Source organism: Onychostruthus taczanowskii, unplaced genomic scaffold, assembly GCF_017590055.1.
Source record: "Onychostruthus taczanowskii isolate IOZ18803 unplaced genomic scaffold, ASM1759005v1 scaffold63, whole genome shotgun sequence".
NCBI classification, from domain to species: domain Eukaryota; kingdom Metazoa; phylum Chordata; class Aves; order Passeriformes; family Passeridae; genus Onychostruthus; species Onychostruthus taczanowskii.
This window is the reverse complement of record NW_024504012.1, coordinates 155,216-171,809: the sequence shown is the minus strand read 5'-3', so window position 1 is coordinate 171,809 and position 16,594 is coordinate 155,216. Positions and strand designations below refer to the sequence as shown.

Here is a 16,594-nt window from a genome sequence, read left to right as displayed (position 1 = left end):
TATGTGGACAGTGAGTTCCTGAATGAATGTTCACAAAATTGTTGGGAAGTTAATTACAAACTCTAGGTAGACAACACCACAGGACAAGATACAGAAAGAATTCCCTCTTGGATTTCATCAGAGGAGGAAATTTTTCAGTACAGTTGTTGTAGAGCTAAATATCAATCAGACATGCACAAAAGGAAAGCCACATTCCTCCCTCTTGTGTTCCTTTTGATATTCATGGCAGGTGAGAAGTTTGAAATCATTGATGTCCCAGTAGCTGACTCAGTAATCCGACTATCAGGAGTCATAAAAAAGAAATATAAAAGAGTACATTCCAGGTATAATGTATGTACATTTTATTAAAATTCATTAATACATTTGCACATATTTCATTTGCCCAATACAAGAAGATAGTGAAGCTGATACTGATGAATTCTAGTTCTGGAAGTAGAATTTCAAATGCTAGGAAAGCCGATAAGGCAAAAAAGCCATAGAAAGGGAAAAAAATACTAGGATAAAAAGACATTAGGATAAAAAGAAATCCTACTGACAGTGCTTATTCACTGCCAGGTAAAAAGCACTAATATGGAAAAAAATACATACGTTCAGTAAACCTTTCTGTTTTGACCTTGGCAAAATGTCAGAAAATTACAAGCATAAAATTGGTGAAGAAATACTTTCCATTTAATCGAGGGCAAATATGTTTAAAAGGAGCTTATTATTTCTTGAATGTTTTTTTTTTTTCTGATCACCACGTGTAGATAATTGAAAATGTTAAGGGACACAGATGAGATGTGTTCTGTACTATCTGCTTCTTTTCCTCCAGGGAGTTTTGTTCTGTTTACTTTGCTCATATTGCAATGTTTTTCTCTATTGTCATGTCTCTATACAAAGGTAGAGATTTTCTGGAGGCTGCTCAGCCACAATGTAACTAATCCCCTTCTTTTTCACCTTGGATAGAAAAATCAACCATAACAAGCATTTAGTACAGATTTTGGCAGATTGTCCACTGTTTAACTGGTTGTAATAAGCATTGAAAGTTCTATGGCCTGTGCTTCAAGGAGAATTTTTTCACTTGCCAATCTGTGAATAACACAGTCTTGGATATTACCTGATTCCAGATCTATCCACATCTGGGTGAATCCTCTCTTTAAAAGTCAATTTTTTTTCCCGGCCTGTGCTTCAAGGAGAATTTTTTCACTTGCCAATCTGTGAATAACACAGTCTTGGATATTACCTGATTCCAGATCTATCCACACCTGGGTGAATCCTCTCTTTAAAAGTATTTTTTTTTTTTTCTAGCAAATATTTTATCTACTTCCTGTTTTGGAACTGCTAGCAGGTAGAAGCTTAATGTAAAATGAAATTGCTTTCATTTGATCTTGGCCTTATTCAAACCATGGCCTCAGGCATTAATCCTCAGGCTTTAAAAGAAGGTAGGAGGAGAAAAACACCATTTATTGTCTCAATTAGCTGTTCTGCCAACAGCAGAACTTGCAGCTGCATGAGAAAACATTGGATTCAGGCTGCCACTGTCATTCCAGCCCCTTCAAAGCAGTCATGTTCTCACCATCCAAGAGTGAAGGTGTCTCGTTTAGAAGACATTAAGAGAAAGGAACACAGGAGAGTTCTTTTGTATTAGAAATTGTACAAAGTTCATTTTCCAAGAGTGTTCTCCACATTATGCCACAGTATTATTCAATAACATTTCTGCTTACCAGTAATAACATTGATTTATAAAATACAACAAATGACTTCAAATGAGGCCTAACATTTAATTTTGCCTGAACTCTCTTTTGTGGTTGGTTGACTTTAGGTAGTTGGGAAGGATCCATCAAACTCACAGTAAATCTCTTTATAGGCTGATTCAGTCACTGCAATGGAGGAGATTATATTCCCATCTCAAATCTCCTCACACTATCATTTTAGAGTACAATGGCATTTTAAAATTTTCCTTTATCTAGTTGTTTTATAGAGAGCTTTCCATAGCTCCCTATGCCATAAGATTTTAAATGTATTGAGATGAATACAGTGACAGAAGCAAGTGTATAATTAATGTACACATTTGGAAAAAAAGCTATGGCCTGAAACTCAAAAGAGACATTGACAGCCCGAGGATTCCTTTCAGATCCACTTGCAATTTAAGCTTCTTTGAAGATATAAACTTGTCCAAAACTTGTATGATGCTTTACTAAAAGGTCTTTCCCATCAGAACACTAATGATTTCCTGAGATTAAACATCTCTCTCCATTTCATTAATAAAAGAAATAGTGTTGAAATGACAACTGCATTTTAGAGTGTGCTTCTTCTCATCCCATGTTGACTCTCTAGCTGGTCATTCTTCATGGGAGCTCCAGTGTCACTGTCATATTTTCTGGAAAAATCCCTTTGCCAAGATTTCTTCTCCTGGGAAGCTGAGAAGCCTCAGAGAAAAATGAAAACAATATTATCTCATTTGCTTCTCCTGTGTTTTGTTGCTTTGGAATGTGCTTGGAGATTGTTTACCCAACAGGTGATTCTTTCATTGGTTGCATGTGAATTGTTTTTACTTATTGGCCAATTACAGCCAAGCTGTGTTGGACTCTCTGAGGAGAGAGTCATGAGTTTTTCATTATTATCTTTTAGCCTTCCTGCCCTGTATCCTTTCTGTATTCTTTAGTATAGTTTAGTTAAGTATTCTTTAATATAATATAATATCATAAAATAATAAATTAGCCTTCTGAGAACATGGAATCAGCTTCATCATTTTCCTTCCTTCCTTGGAGGACACCAGAAACGACCACACTCCAGGGCTCCCATGGCCATGGCAGCCAACCAGCCAAGGATCAGATCTGGGACAGCACATGCAAATCCATGGCTCTGATATCTGGGAAGATGGAGAGAATGCTGCCCGTGCCCTGGGGCACTACTTATGATAATAGCATGATTCCATTATAGGCTTCATCCTAGGAGCCAGACTGACTGATTTCCTCTCTCTTGTGCAAGCCTGGGAACTCTGAGCCATCATCCTTCTCCACAGCAGGCTTTGCCTGGAGCACTGAAGAGCTTCATGCAGTGAATCACACTGGAAATAGATGGGCAGCACATCCACCTGCCATCCTCTCCTTGAGAACACCATGGAGGCTGCTGGGCTGGGCTCTTACAGAGCAGAGGAAGAGGAAGAGTGGGAAAGAACAAGCTGCTCTTAGCCCCAGTGTTTGTTCTCAGTGGAAAATCAGTTTTCTTGATCAGCAGCCAGCACTGATGCCATGCTATTCCATGGGAGGTGTTCTCCTGATGGATGGAACTCAGTGGCTCTGGAAAGCAGCGTTTTCTCAGCTCAGAGTAAGATTATTAACTCTGAAATCCTCAGGCTTTTAAAGAAGGTAGGAACAGAAAAACACCATTTATTCTCCCAATTAGCTGTTCTGCCAACAGCAGAACTTGCAGCTGCATGAGAAAACATTGGATTCAGGCTGCCACTGTCATTCCAGCCCCTTCAAAGCAGTCATGTTCTCACCATCCAAGAGTGAAGGTGCCCTGCTATCCCATGGGAGGTGTTCTATGGATGGAACTCTGTGGCTCTGGAAAGAAGCATTTTCTCTGCTCAGAGTGAGATTGTTAACTCCATCAGAGCTGCTGGTCTGCCTTTGGCAATAGGCAGGAATTTGATTTTTGAAGGGGAATAATGCACACTGGGAACAAAACAAAATGTTTGGGGCTGGAGAGTTTGTGTTAGACTGCAAGACAAACAGGTAAAGAAAGGGATGACAAGAGAGTGTTGCAAAGTGAAATTAAGATTAAAACCAGAAATTATATGGACAAGAATATACATAGACATATTTATGTGTCATATAAAAAGGAAGATAAGGATATGATTTTACTCAGAGTGACATTGCTAAAAAGGGAAATCAGCTCTAATTTTAGGAGCTACTGGTGACCCAGAAAGCATTTGTGAAAACCTCCTCACTCAGTGTGCTAGAAATAATGCACCATAACCCCTCACCCTGAACCTCATCCCAGCTTTTACCCTGCTCCTACAATTTACTCTCATAAACCCAGCTCTTTCTGAAGTCTGAAATATTTCCTCAGCTCTGGAAGCTGCTCATCACTTCTCTCTTGCCCAAGTCCAGGTATCCCTGCTCCTGCAGACAGGCAGACACTTTTAGTGTCCTGCATCCCTATTTTATCTACAGAGATGAACCTTATTCTTGTCTCTCCCAGAGACTTTAGGTCTTCATCTCTCCATATTCCAAAATACTTTATTTAAGAAAGACCTCAGCAAAATAGAAAAGTTGTTTTTTAAAATCTCCAAAAGCTTCAGCTCTGTCTGCGGCACAATTATAAAACTGTCATCTTTTTAAAAGGGCTCCATCTTCCATATTCTACTCCCCCAGATTCATCAGCAGTGAATTTCAAAGGATGATTACTTGCTGCACTAACAAATGTTCCCATTGATACATTCTGAATAAAAAAAAAACCCAAAAAACAAACAAACAAACAAAACAAAACCAGACAAAACCTTTACAAAAGCATTTGCCTACTTCCTCTCTAAACCTACAGAGAAAAAAAAAATCCTTCTGTAGCAAAAACTGTGGAAGGAACTCGAATTTGTTTAAGCCAAGCAAGTTTCTCTCAGTGCTTGAATAACCCAGTCCCTGGATTCAGTAAATAAATGATTTGTAGTAGGTCAGGGTAAACTCAACTTGGAAATTCTGGATTTGTTGTGGATGTGGCCACTGTTTCCAGTTTAACTCTTCCAAGAAAGGATTTGCTGCTTGTGGAGAAGGGCTGTAAGACATCATTTCTGAGCCCGCTGTTGACAGAGAGATGCCAAGGAAGGCAGTGGGCTCAACCCAGGGTTAAGAGGGGATTCAGACAAGAGCTGTAATTACTTGCACAGAATGTGTCTAATATTTAGACAATTTTTCAGTTGCCCAGCATGCATTAAGAGCTCTAAAAATTGGAAACTGGAATTGGCAATATTCAAACTGAAAATAGAATGCACCCTCTGTAGTTAAATGCCACAACAGATTGCAGAGGATTTCTGAGAAATCCTCAGAATTTAAGTAAAGATGAGATGTTTTTCTGGGGGACAGTTTCATCTCAGTCCCAAAGGTGTGACAGCAAGAGGTATTTGATGAGGTTCCTCTGACTGCACTGGAAAGGGGGCAGCTGGAGGGTATTAGGGTGGTCTTCTCTGTCCTTAAACATGACAAAGAAAATCAGACCAAGGATGGCAGCAAACTGTCTCATATAAGAATTGTATATTTCCTGTTAATATTGTGTTTGAACCTCAGCTCAGATAGTGAGCTTAGAACTAAAGGTTTCCTCAAGGCATAAAATAAATATTTTACAACATAAAACTTGTAATATTTTCTTGGTGTCAAAGCAAGTCTGTCTTGCTGGTCTGTTCAGGAGCTACAGTTAACCAATATTTTCTGATGTATTCAAATGAAAAATATTACCAGAAAGCAGAGAATTTAAACAACAAAAAATGGAAGATTTTTTGGAAATTGATTTATTTTTTGGTGGTTTGGTTTGTTTTTCACTTGAAAATTACATTTACAGTGCAGGGTAATTCACTGTTTTCAGTGTCTGCATTAATGTGATCAATATACACAATGAGGATTTTTTCACTTTACAGGGAAAAATATTTGTGTGTGATTTTTTTAATTTCTCTCTACTCATATACAGTAGTTCCATAAAAACTGCAAATAGAAGTTATAGTTTTTCTAGTTTCTTAACAAGAAAGGAAAGTTGTCAGAGAAAACTTCAAGACCTGACAAGTAAGATGGAAAATCCCCTATCAGAAAGCAATTCTCAAATACCAATTTAGCACACTGGTGATGTGCAGAGTCTTTAAGAACTATGGGGTCTTGTTTAACTTCATGCCCTTGACTGGTAAATCACATTAAATTTCAGTTACATTACAGAAATCTCTCCCTTCCATCATTCTTCACATTTGTTTTTGATTAAAAAATGGCATCTGCCAGAATGCGTCTGAGAGGAAAGGCAGTTTGGATCTGGGAGAGAAAGAGGAGGATGCAGGAAAGCAGAAGGGCTAAATACAAAAATGTATTTATGTGGGTTTTACTAATAACTGTGGACTTCAAAGTATTAAAAAATCCCACTGTTGAGGATGTGTTACACAGCCCTGGTCATTCAGCTGCTGGCTGCCCTTGGTTTCTGGAATCCCTCAAATATTCTTTTTTTTTGCTGCATCTTTGATTCCTGCTTCTGTGTTAATTTTGTACGTGAGCATTTCTCTCTGTTTACCTGGGACCTTCAGCAGGATCTTGCAAGGTCGCTAAGCTCTCTGCTTTCCCACAATCTTGTCTAAGAGGAATCCTAATTGATGTGGCTGTACAAAAGACTCAACAAAGTGGTGGCTGAGGCAGAGTCCTCAGGTGCCTTGCACTTAATTCCCAGAGTCTGTAACCAAAACTGCTATCTGGGAGAAGCCAAGTTACTGCCAAGGCGGCTTGTCCTGCCTAGATTTGAGGACAATGAGTCCTTCTCACTAATAGCTCTATCTGGTATCTTAATTGGCAAGTAAATTAATAAAAGATGTGTTTATTGCTGTGCAATGAGCTTGTTTGTTTTCCCTGCTGTCATTGATTTACTTTGGAGGGGGGAAGGAGGCAAGTCTTTGAATTCACTTACATCCCTCTTACAATTGAAACATCACCATTTTTTAGGAATCAGTCTTTCTGTCTGTGCATTTTCTCAAGATGGAGGCCAGAAGTGTAGAAAACTGGAATTATCACAGAAAGGTCAAATGTGGTGTGACAATGTTTCTTTAGGTTATCCAATTTATCTAGTTCTGTACCTAAGCGACTTGACATCAAAAGGACATGGACTCTTTCTTGTTATGATTTTAAAATTTACCTTGTTCTAACAAAAAATACCTGTTGCATCAGGTCCATATTTGGGGAAATCATTGCTTTCTTTTCAGTTTCTACCAAATCAGGTTGTTTCAGAGCTGTATTCACATCAGAGGCCACACAAAACCAACGGGCGCAGCAGCGACCTAAGTGGCTTCGTTTTTATTTATTTATTTCCCAACAATTATTTTATTATGGAGTACTTTCCTCACTTCTAATAAATAACCCTCGTTGCTTGTCCTGTCTATAACACATGACAGAGTATCACTGTCAAGGCCCGTTGTAATTCCCAGCCAGTCGCCCCCAGCTACTCAGCAGAGCAGAGTCGTTTGCAAATGAAGGACATTTGTCTGAATGACACATTTCTGAATGAGAACTGCTTTGTTTTTGCAGAGAGTTTGGCCGCTGGAAAGTAAACAATCTTGCTGTGGAGAGAAGAAATTTCCTTGGCTCCCCACTGCCACTCGCCCCCGAGTTCTTCCGTAACATAAGGCTGCTGGGACGGCGCCCGACCCTTCAACAGATCACAGAAAACCTGATCAAGAAATATGGGACACATTTCCTGCTCTCAGCTACCCTGGGAGGTAGGGTTAATTCTTGGGAATGTTGGGCATGAGCTTGGTGGGAGTAGACTGAGAGTGCTGGTCACAATTTTTCCTCCTCCAAGCTGCCAGGATGGGCAACGCTCGCTGTGGGAGCAGGTTTTGTCCACAAGTCCTTCTCTTTATTGGTGCTAGGTATAGAATTTTGTAATATTGTGCACAAAAAGAGAAGGAATCCAGTTGCTAAGATGGAGGTGCATTATCTGAGCTCCTGCTGTGCTGCCCCATGTCTTTTGGGTGTCTTTGTCTGCACTGAGGTCATTAAGGAGAGTGACTTTTTTTTTTCCTGTAAGTGGTCCTTGTAACAATTTACATAATAACAGCTCACAGAAATGTCTGGGTCCATTGCAGTCCTGCAGAAATGGAGCCAGAAAACCAGTAACAAGTATTTCCAACAAATCTTTTAATTTATGAGACTTTTAAACTACTTTATCCATTGGAAAATCCCTATATTGTCACTCTGCCCTTTTTAGAATTAGTCTTCACTTAACCAGTGGGACTGCATTTTCAAAATGGGATGATGAGGCTTTGCCATGTCATTCCCATTAACTTAATGGAATCTGCATCTTTCAGTCCCCCCAGACTAATCTGGAAAGGGTAGCCCCGTGGATAATTGGGATCCAGTCACCAGATGGATTGAAGAAATCCAGTGAAGAGGCCTAATGTTCAAAGGAGAGCATAAATTGTTCCAAATGAAAGATAATTAGTACCTGTGATTACCCATCTAGGCATTACACAATGAACTGACATTTTAGAAATGCAGCTCTATCCCGTCGTGGGTGATAATATTAAAGATAATTCTGGTGATTGAGTGTCCTTCCAGCAGGACAGGCTTGTCGAAATCCTTTATTCACCTGAGGAATGGTTCTTTTTAATACATTTCATAACTGAATCCTAGCCATTTGTAAAGGAAATGAGAGCCCTCCTAGTCTCTCTTGGCTGATACCTGAGATCTGTAACAACCCAAACGGCTCACAGAGGCTTCCTTTTGAAGGAGACCGTCCTAAAAACAAGAGGAATTTCTGTCTTTCTCCAGTTATTTTAAAAAATAAAGAGCTAATTTCTATCATTATTTTGGGAACTAGTACCTCTGCAGCATTACCGTTAGAATTTGAAGAACAATTTATGTGTGTTGACCAGCAATTTGTAAGAAAAAACCCTGAATTTCTTTTAATTACTTTGAATATTTTTCCATGCAAATATGCATGTTTTATAAATGACTGATTTCTTGAGTATAGAACACATGGCACATTTGAATAGGAAAACTAAATGCTGAAGAGAAATAAAATGTTCCTTAAAATATAAAGCATAAGAACTAAAGCTCTGGCTGCTGCATGCATCCCACTTCAAGGATTATCCAATGGTAAAAATTATTTTTCAGCACAGCTACCTATCTGCTAATTATTAACTAATGTAAATAGCAGTAGCTCCTCAGCCAGGTGATGAAATTCATTGTCAAGGTGAAGCTGGATCTAGCAGCTCTAGAAAAACAGTCTGACATGAGCACAGCTGATCTTTACAATCAAAGCAGCAGCATCACACTGATCACCACAGAGCCACAGAGCTGACAACCTTCAGGGGGTCTGGACCTAAGGAAAACTAAAACTGAGTGGTATTTCCTTTGAGGACATTTGGAAATTCTAGCTTAGACCTTCAATGTTCTCCCCAGAGCCTCAGGATTTGCTGCAGGGGAGCTGAGGTAGGGTACCATTTCCTCACCTCAGAAAGGCTCTAAAATGCAGTGGCTGCCCCAGCCTTGCCCAAATTTTCACTCAGAGGGAGACAGTGTTGACTCCTGGGCTCTGTCACTGCTTAATGAAGTCAAAGGGAGTTTTCATAATAACTTGGGGTTTGATTTAGATCCCTAGTCTCAATTTTTAGGCATGATTTGAGGCACACCTGCTGCCTTCCATTATCACTGGATGGGTGCTGAATACTTTGAAAAATTGGTTCAATTGCAATAATTACAGGGAATTAGTAATTTCTAAGAAAGCTTTCATGAGGTAGCTAATAAACCCATACTTTCCTGGATGTGTTAGTTCTCATTTTCGGGCTGGATTGAATGGGGATTCCCACAGATGCTTGTCCACATTTGATTAACACATAATTAGATTTTTTAAATTATTTTAATAATGTATTAGTACTTTCCCTTTAATTACAAGTTGTTTTATTGTGAAAGCTTGTCACTTATGCAGCTTGTTAAAAGCAGAAGACCAAACGGAGTGTGCACAGTACTTTTATTTAATGAATCCCCAATCATCTGTATTCATGGACAGAAAGGAAAACTTGGCAAATGAACGATGCTGTGATAAGATTTGTGTGCCTCTGTGACCATTTGGTTTCCATAAAGATCCCTTTTTGAGCATAAAGGGAACTCTTGCACATGGTTGTTTGTGAAACATTCCCTAGTCTTTATTCACAAACACAGAAATACACTCCTCAAGGGCATTCAGAAATGAGAACTAAGGGAAAAAAAGTTCTATATTTCTTGCTGCCACAAGATAATGTGGAAAGTGGCATTTCTCACTGCTTTTATTTCTTATGGAAATTTTATCTCCTTGTGCCATGAGCCCAAAGTCCATAACGAGCTGCATGATCGAAGGACCTTGTGTGACCCAGCAGACTGAGCACTCACTGTCACTTTCCCTCCTTTTTGCATTTATACTTTTCTTTTACACTTTTTTGTTTTGCTTTTATACTTTTCCTCTTCTGCCTGCCCACAACATCGTGCAAGGATGGTGCAGTTTGCTGGAGCTACTCTTTAATGGCATACAAAAAACCAGATGTGAGCTGGAGGGTGTTGGGGACCTGGGGTACCGCTGTGGAATGGATGTAGGAGGACAAAACGGAACCCCACACGCTTTAAAGACATTCCCTTTAACGCTGTTCCTGCAGAAAAGGCCATTTAGCAATGCAATAGAGTTGGTGATGAGGATAATTAGCACGCCACAATGACAGGCTCTTGTTCGCCCTCCTTTGGGTGAAGTGAGGCTGATTTGGGTCCTTTGCAAGACAGCAGGTTTTGCAAGGAAGTGCTCCTTGCACCTGGAAACTGCTCTGAATAAACCAATTTTCAGGACAATGCCAAAGCTTCTTGAGAAAAGAGAACCTCGTTAGGCCACTGCCTAAGTGGTCACCTGAAAAGTTTCAGGTCTATCTATTTTTACTGCTATTGTCAGTCATCTTTGCTCAAGGTGTTCATTACCAGACCATCAATCCATTCAGCTCTTCGGGTCAGAAATAGCCCTTGGTGTTGATGAAGGCTTGGTGAATCGGAAGGAAAAGAGGTAGTTTTGTCTTTAAAACAGAGAGCCTTAACAGGTGTGGACAGATCAGCTCGACCCCAACCCCTCTCTGCTGATTACAGCCCTGCGAGGGTGATGGGTACACCTTCACTTTTCCAGCTTTTCTGCCCCTCATTAATATTCCCTCTGAGCTGCGAATTATTCTGCCTGCAGAGAGGGAGGAAATTGTCAGGTGGGGCAAAGCAGTGAATCTCAATGGATTCCGAAGGATTTATTAGCACTTGCACTAACTGCTGATACGACCTTTGCTTTCTGTAACACTCTCTCAAGGTAAGATACAGACTATTGGCAAATGAGGGAAGGAGAGGACAGTCTCAAATGACTGATGTGAGAAAGAAACTTGAAAATTTTGCATCAGATTTGCAAACACCAGTCACTCCCCCAGTCTGGCTACGTAAATTCCCCAGAATTTAAGATTATGGAAGCTAAGGGGAGGAAAAAAAAATCACAAAACACATTAACTTTCTTTCCTCTCCCGTTTACTTAATGAAGAAAAAATTTAAACCCTTAAACAGATGGTCTGTATAGAATTAACGTGCACTGTTATTCACTTGAACCATGGAAATGATACCACATCTGGCCTGACATTAATTTATATCGTTTTTGAGCCTGTGCATTTCCATCAGCATCTGCTTAAGTTTGGGAAAATGACCTGATAAAACCCTAATGGTACCTTTGGTGATCCAGACAGGAATAGATTTTCCACTAGCTGGTAGTAGCTGGTGTATTTATTTAGGTGTAGTTATTTAGGTGGTAGCTGAGGTATTTTATTTAATCAGAAACCTTTGAGAAGTTAATAGGCCAAAGACCTTTATTCCTGTGTAAGATACATTTATGTGTGTGAAGAGAGGGCTCTGAATAAGCATCTGTGGGTTATACTCCGCTGTAGCTACCTTGGAGTGCTGTCCTTTTATTCCTGCTTCCTCTCTTTCTGACGTGAAGTGATGGGAACTGCTTGGATCACTGCCTTTTCCTACCACTTCCCAGTCTACAGATGAAAATATGAAACATTAAGGCCTATAATCCCTTTATTATTCCTAAAATGTGGGTACAGGCAAACAATGTCTCAACAACTGAGGCAGAAAATAGCAGTAAGCATTTAACTAATATTAATATGTATTGTTGTGTATAACAAAATATATTTAATCCTTAGTTACAGTTGATACAGCATTATTCCAATTCCACCATATTGATGGAGATTTGCCTTTTTAATTTAAATAATTCCTGAATCTTAAGATGAACACAAAATTAATTTCTAATTTCTGAATGCCACTTACCAACTGTTATTTAGGAGTCTTACATCTAAATGGCCACAGACAGGTTTTATATCTGGGTAAATTTCTATATACTGATTTTATTTTAACAGCACATGTTGTTGGGACCTAGTTGAATTTATAAATTTGTTCCTATAAACCTAGCAAGAATTAAAAATTGAAGTTAAGTTATAAGCTTGCATATTCCAGGGCTGGTGGGGACAGGACTGGACACTGTGGCAAGGCCAGTGAAGAGTGTGAACATCAGTCCCCTGCCCCTGCAGTGACAATGACAATCTGTCAGGGACAGCCCCCACATGGCAGTAAAACATTTCTGTAGTGACTGAGAGCTTCTTGAACCACCCATTGGGCTATGTGGAATTGTTTTGTGAGCATAATTGTGTGTTTCCATGCTACTTCCTTTAAACCTGAGAAAGTGAAGTTTACTATCTTTTGAATTTTGGGAAGGAGAGCAAATGCAGCTTTCAGAGCTTGTGAAAAGCACAGCTGGGAGGATTTGATGCTGAATAATCATGTTTTATAAATGTTCACTGTCATTACTCCTTTTCAATTCTTAAAATTCATAACCTTGTTTTCTAAATCACACTTGTTTTTAGCTGATGCTTGGGTGTCTTCTTAGCCTGTTTTATGGTGGCAGACAGTAACCAGAGAAAAACAAGATTCCTCCATGTTTTCAGTGTGACAGAAGAGTCTCTTTTGGCATGGGTTTAACTTTCTCCAAATGAACTTAAAACTCAAATTGCCTTCCCCAAATCTGAGTTGGCAGTGTTACTTCCCAAACCCTGGAGTTCTGGGTGTTTAAGGGAGCCCTTTCACAGCTCTGCAGGGACATGGGTGCCTAAGTACCAGTGTAGAGGGGAATTCACTTTTTCTAGAAGAGCTCAATGAGCTCTGACAGATGAAAAACTCTGTGAAAAGTCTTTTGGGCAGAAAACATTTTTGAGCTGCACCTGATGGCACAGTGCTGGTAGCACAGTGCCTGGGAATGCCAGTGGTGAGCCAGGACTTCTTGTGAGATGCCATGAAAGCATTCAAAGCCATTTCAGTCTGTTAACAAAGAATGAAAACCCAAACATATCTGTCAGGGCATGGGGATGATGCCTTGTGAAGGCTGACCTAGAACTGAGGCTAGATGGAGTTAAATAATGAAGTAGGGATTTATTAAAAGGCCTTCATGGATCCACCTTGGGCAGCACAAGAGCCCAGCCAGGTCTACACCCAAGATGAACCAAAATGGTCACAAAATGCACAACCACTCATGGGGGCTCTCACTTTTGTAAGTTCTGCTCCATTTGCATATTGGAGTTAATTGTCTAATTATAGCTTTAGTCCATGAAGTCCTATCCTTCTTGTTTTTCTCTCTTCAGCCTACATTGTTTCTGTCTTGAGCCTGAGGTTTGGATCATTTGTCCTTGGTCCCCAGCTAGAGAAAGAATTTTTTGTCTCCCTACTCTGTGAAGCTACTATCCTTTGATATGAAGTTCAGAACTACACACTTCAGCAGTTCAGACTCTGAAAAATAGAAAAGCTAAAGCCTGAGGCATCAGTGACAGAGCCTGCAGGGCTGGGGGTGCCAGGGGATCCTGCCTGCCAGAGCACACCAGCAGCCACTGCTACGGAAAGCATAGGATCAAGCCGGGCGAGGCAAATAGGATGATGTGATAACTCTGACATGGTCCCAACATTCTTTTTCTGAGATATTCTAATCAAAGTAAAGATTTTTTCAAGGTTCTGTCCTTTTTCAAGGTTCGTTTGTTTTTGAAATGGGAGTTTTTGTTGCAGTTCTGCTGCCTGCTCCTGGAGAGCAGGGAACAGGAATATGCCTGAGATTTTTTTTTTATGTGAACAAAACTCAACAAACTCTGCTTAAATAATAATATAATTTGTGATAATGAAACACAAAGAACCTCAAAAAATGTTAACATTTCCCAGGGATTTTCTGCAGCTTTAAGTCCTTGCTTTCTTTGCCCTTACAATTCATTATATTTTCAGTGGAAAGGTGTTTGACCTTGCAAAAGCCATTTTAATCTAAATAAACAACTTCAGACCTCTAGAAAAGGAGAAAACATGGAGAGAAAGTTCATAGTAAAAATTTTGCACCTAATCTGTGCAGCCTGAACTGCTCACTGGCACAATATTCACCCTCTGAGTTCTGCTGTTGTCTTCTCTGATACCACAGAAACATGGAATGGTTTGGGCTGGAAGGCATCCTTGGACTGGGTCGCTCCAAGTCCCATCCAGCCTGGCCTTGGACACTTCCAGGGATCCAGGGACAGACACAGCTTCTCTGGGCACCCTGTGCCAGGGCCTCCCCACCCTCACAGGGAAGAATTCCTTCCTAAAAGCTGTTCTAAACCATGTCTTTGCAGCTCCACAAACAGCTGCACAAAGCCCACGACCCCTGGCTCAAACCTCAGCCCACTCCATTGCTTTTGATCCCAGAAATATCTTTCCTTCTGGCTGGAGTGACATGGCAGGTTGTGACAAGGCAGGTTTTATTGCATGGGCATATTGAATGCCAGCAAAAACTGGAGCTCAGAGCAGTTTCTGATGGCAGATTTCTCTCAGGGAACAGGTCATTAGGGTTTGCTGTGCTTTCCCAGTTCCCTCCTCACGGCAGCTGTGAACCTTTGTCCACATATTACAGCAGAAAGATTAAATAATTGGGTGGGAAAATCCTGGTGCTTAAGGAGGCTGTGTTAATTCCTGGTTCTTTGGAGCTTCAGGCAATTAATCCCTGCATTGACGATTTTATGCACTAAATAACGACCCATTAGGAAACTGTAGGAGGAGAAGCATAAATGTAGTGGTGGAGACTGAGGTAAGCTCCAGCTGGAACAGCCACCTGTCCCTCCCAGGACAAATTCTGGACAAACCCTGCAGGTCTAATTAGATAAAAAACTCCTGTATAATGCCAGTTTTGCCTGTGTAAGGTCAGAAGGGCTTGACTGTCCTCTGAATTTTTGAGAGATTGGGAAACACATCATGTACATTGGGGAGCAAGGAGTGTGCTCGTGTTAACCAAAGACAAATTTTGTGGGTCAAAATTTGCCAGCAGAGGTGATCTCCTGCACGGAGGCACACATTCCTCACTTAGCATTGCTCACCACCCAGATTAGCTCCCTTTGAAGATGATGTCATGTTCTCATCCTAGATTTTTATCCTACAGCTCTTACTTTTTGGCACATAATCCCATCTGAAGTTGGCGTCCTCTGCATGGGCACAGTGCCACTGCAGCAGATGGGTGAGCAGTGAAAGTAGCACAAGTGGCAAGTCAGACCTTAGCAGGGTAACTTCCTTTCCAGGAACTAGGAAAAGGCGCTCAGTGGAGTTGTTCAGCACCTAAAATCCAGGTATAATGACATTATTAATCAATTGTTGAGCTAAATACTGAAGGATGCAGGTTACCAAACACACTCAGAGTGAGGAAATTTACTTCTGTCCAAATTATTTTGGACATAAATTGCACAGACGAAAATACTGGGTCCAGAAATTACTTTTCCAATTTGTTTTGTGATGTAAAGAGTTTTGCCTAAACACTTTACTGAATGAATGAATTCTTGCTTAGCCTGGCACACAGGAGAATATATCCATGAACTAGATGATAAACATGGAAAATTTGACAGTATCAGTAGGTGTGAAAATATTCCTAAGAACTCAGTTAAGCAAGCCAGATTTTTTGATTTCAATAATCTTACAGAAATTAAAATTTCTGAATTCAACAGTATTTATCCACGTCTCTACAAAGAGATTGGAAGTGAGAAATCCACAACACAAGGTGCCGGAGCTTCTATTTTCTTTTGGAAAGTCACCAACTTTCTGAAACCCCCACATTTTTCAGTTACAGAAACTTGGTTCAAGACAACTGTTCTATCAGATTTCAGGCACTGCTGAATCGATTAGAAAGCACATGGCTGCACATAACAAGGTGTAACAAGGTGCCTTTCTTCTGAAATCAGCTATGAGAGAAGGAAACAAACAAACAAATCAAGTATTACACTGGTTTCATTTTATTTCATGCCAACACAGAACACTACTGAACTAATGTACGAAGTGACCTTGGAAATAAACATATTTTGTATATTCTTCATGTTGAACGTTTACAAATTCTCTCTGTAGTGTTGCACATGGCTGATGCCTGCTGGGGCTTCTCTTTCCTTGCCCAGGAGAGGAGTCACTCACAATTTTTGTGGACAAACGGAAGCTGAGCAAGAGGTCAGAAGGGAACGACCCCAGTGCCAACAGCTCTGTGGTGACCCTGGAGACCCTGCACCAGCTGGCAGCCTCCTACTTCATCGACCGGGAGAGCACCCTGCGCCGGCTGCACCACATCCAGATCGCCTCCACCGCCATCAAGGTAGGGACAGCTCCAGGACACAGCTCCAGGGGAGATCCCAGCTTCACCAGCTCCTCAGGAAGGGTGGTCTGATGGGTAATTGTTAGCAAAATAATCCGTTTTATTCTCTTTTTTTGCCCAAATCAAAGAGTTTGATTTATAAGGGAGGTGCTAGCCTGACAGAGGGTCTAAAGATGTGCTAGAGAGATTAGTGATGATTGGTACA

At 40.5% G+C, this 16,594-nt stretch overlaps 1 protein-coding gene across 4 annotated transcripts in view; it reads left to right on the top strand.

Moving 5' to 3' along the window:
• Positions 1–16,594, top strand: part of LOC121344292 (BMP/retinoic acid-inducible neural-specific protein 3) — a 180,382-nt gene that overhangs the window by 86,516 nt on the left and 77,272 nt on the right. For 3 of the 4 annotated variants that reach the window (XM_041420110.1, XM_041420111.1, XM_041420112.1), the window contains exons 2-3: positions 7,245–7,435; positions 16,199–16,389. In XM_041420110.1, the coding sequence (XP_041276044.1) occupies positions 7,245–7,435; positions 16,199–16,389 (382 nt within the window). The remainder of the gene's footprint in view (positions 1–7,244; positions 7,436–16,198; positions 16,390–16,594) is intronic. The other variant, XM_041420113.1, reaches the window with a different exon arrangement.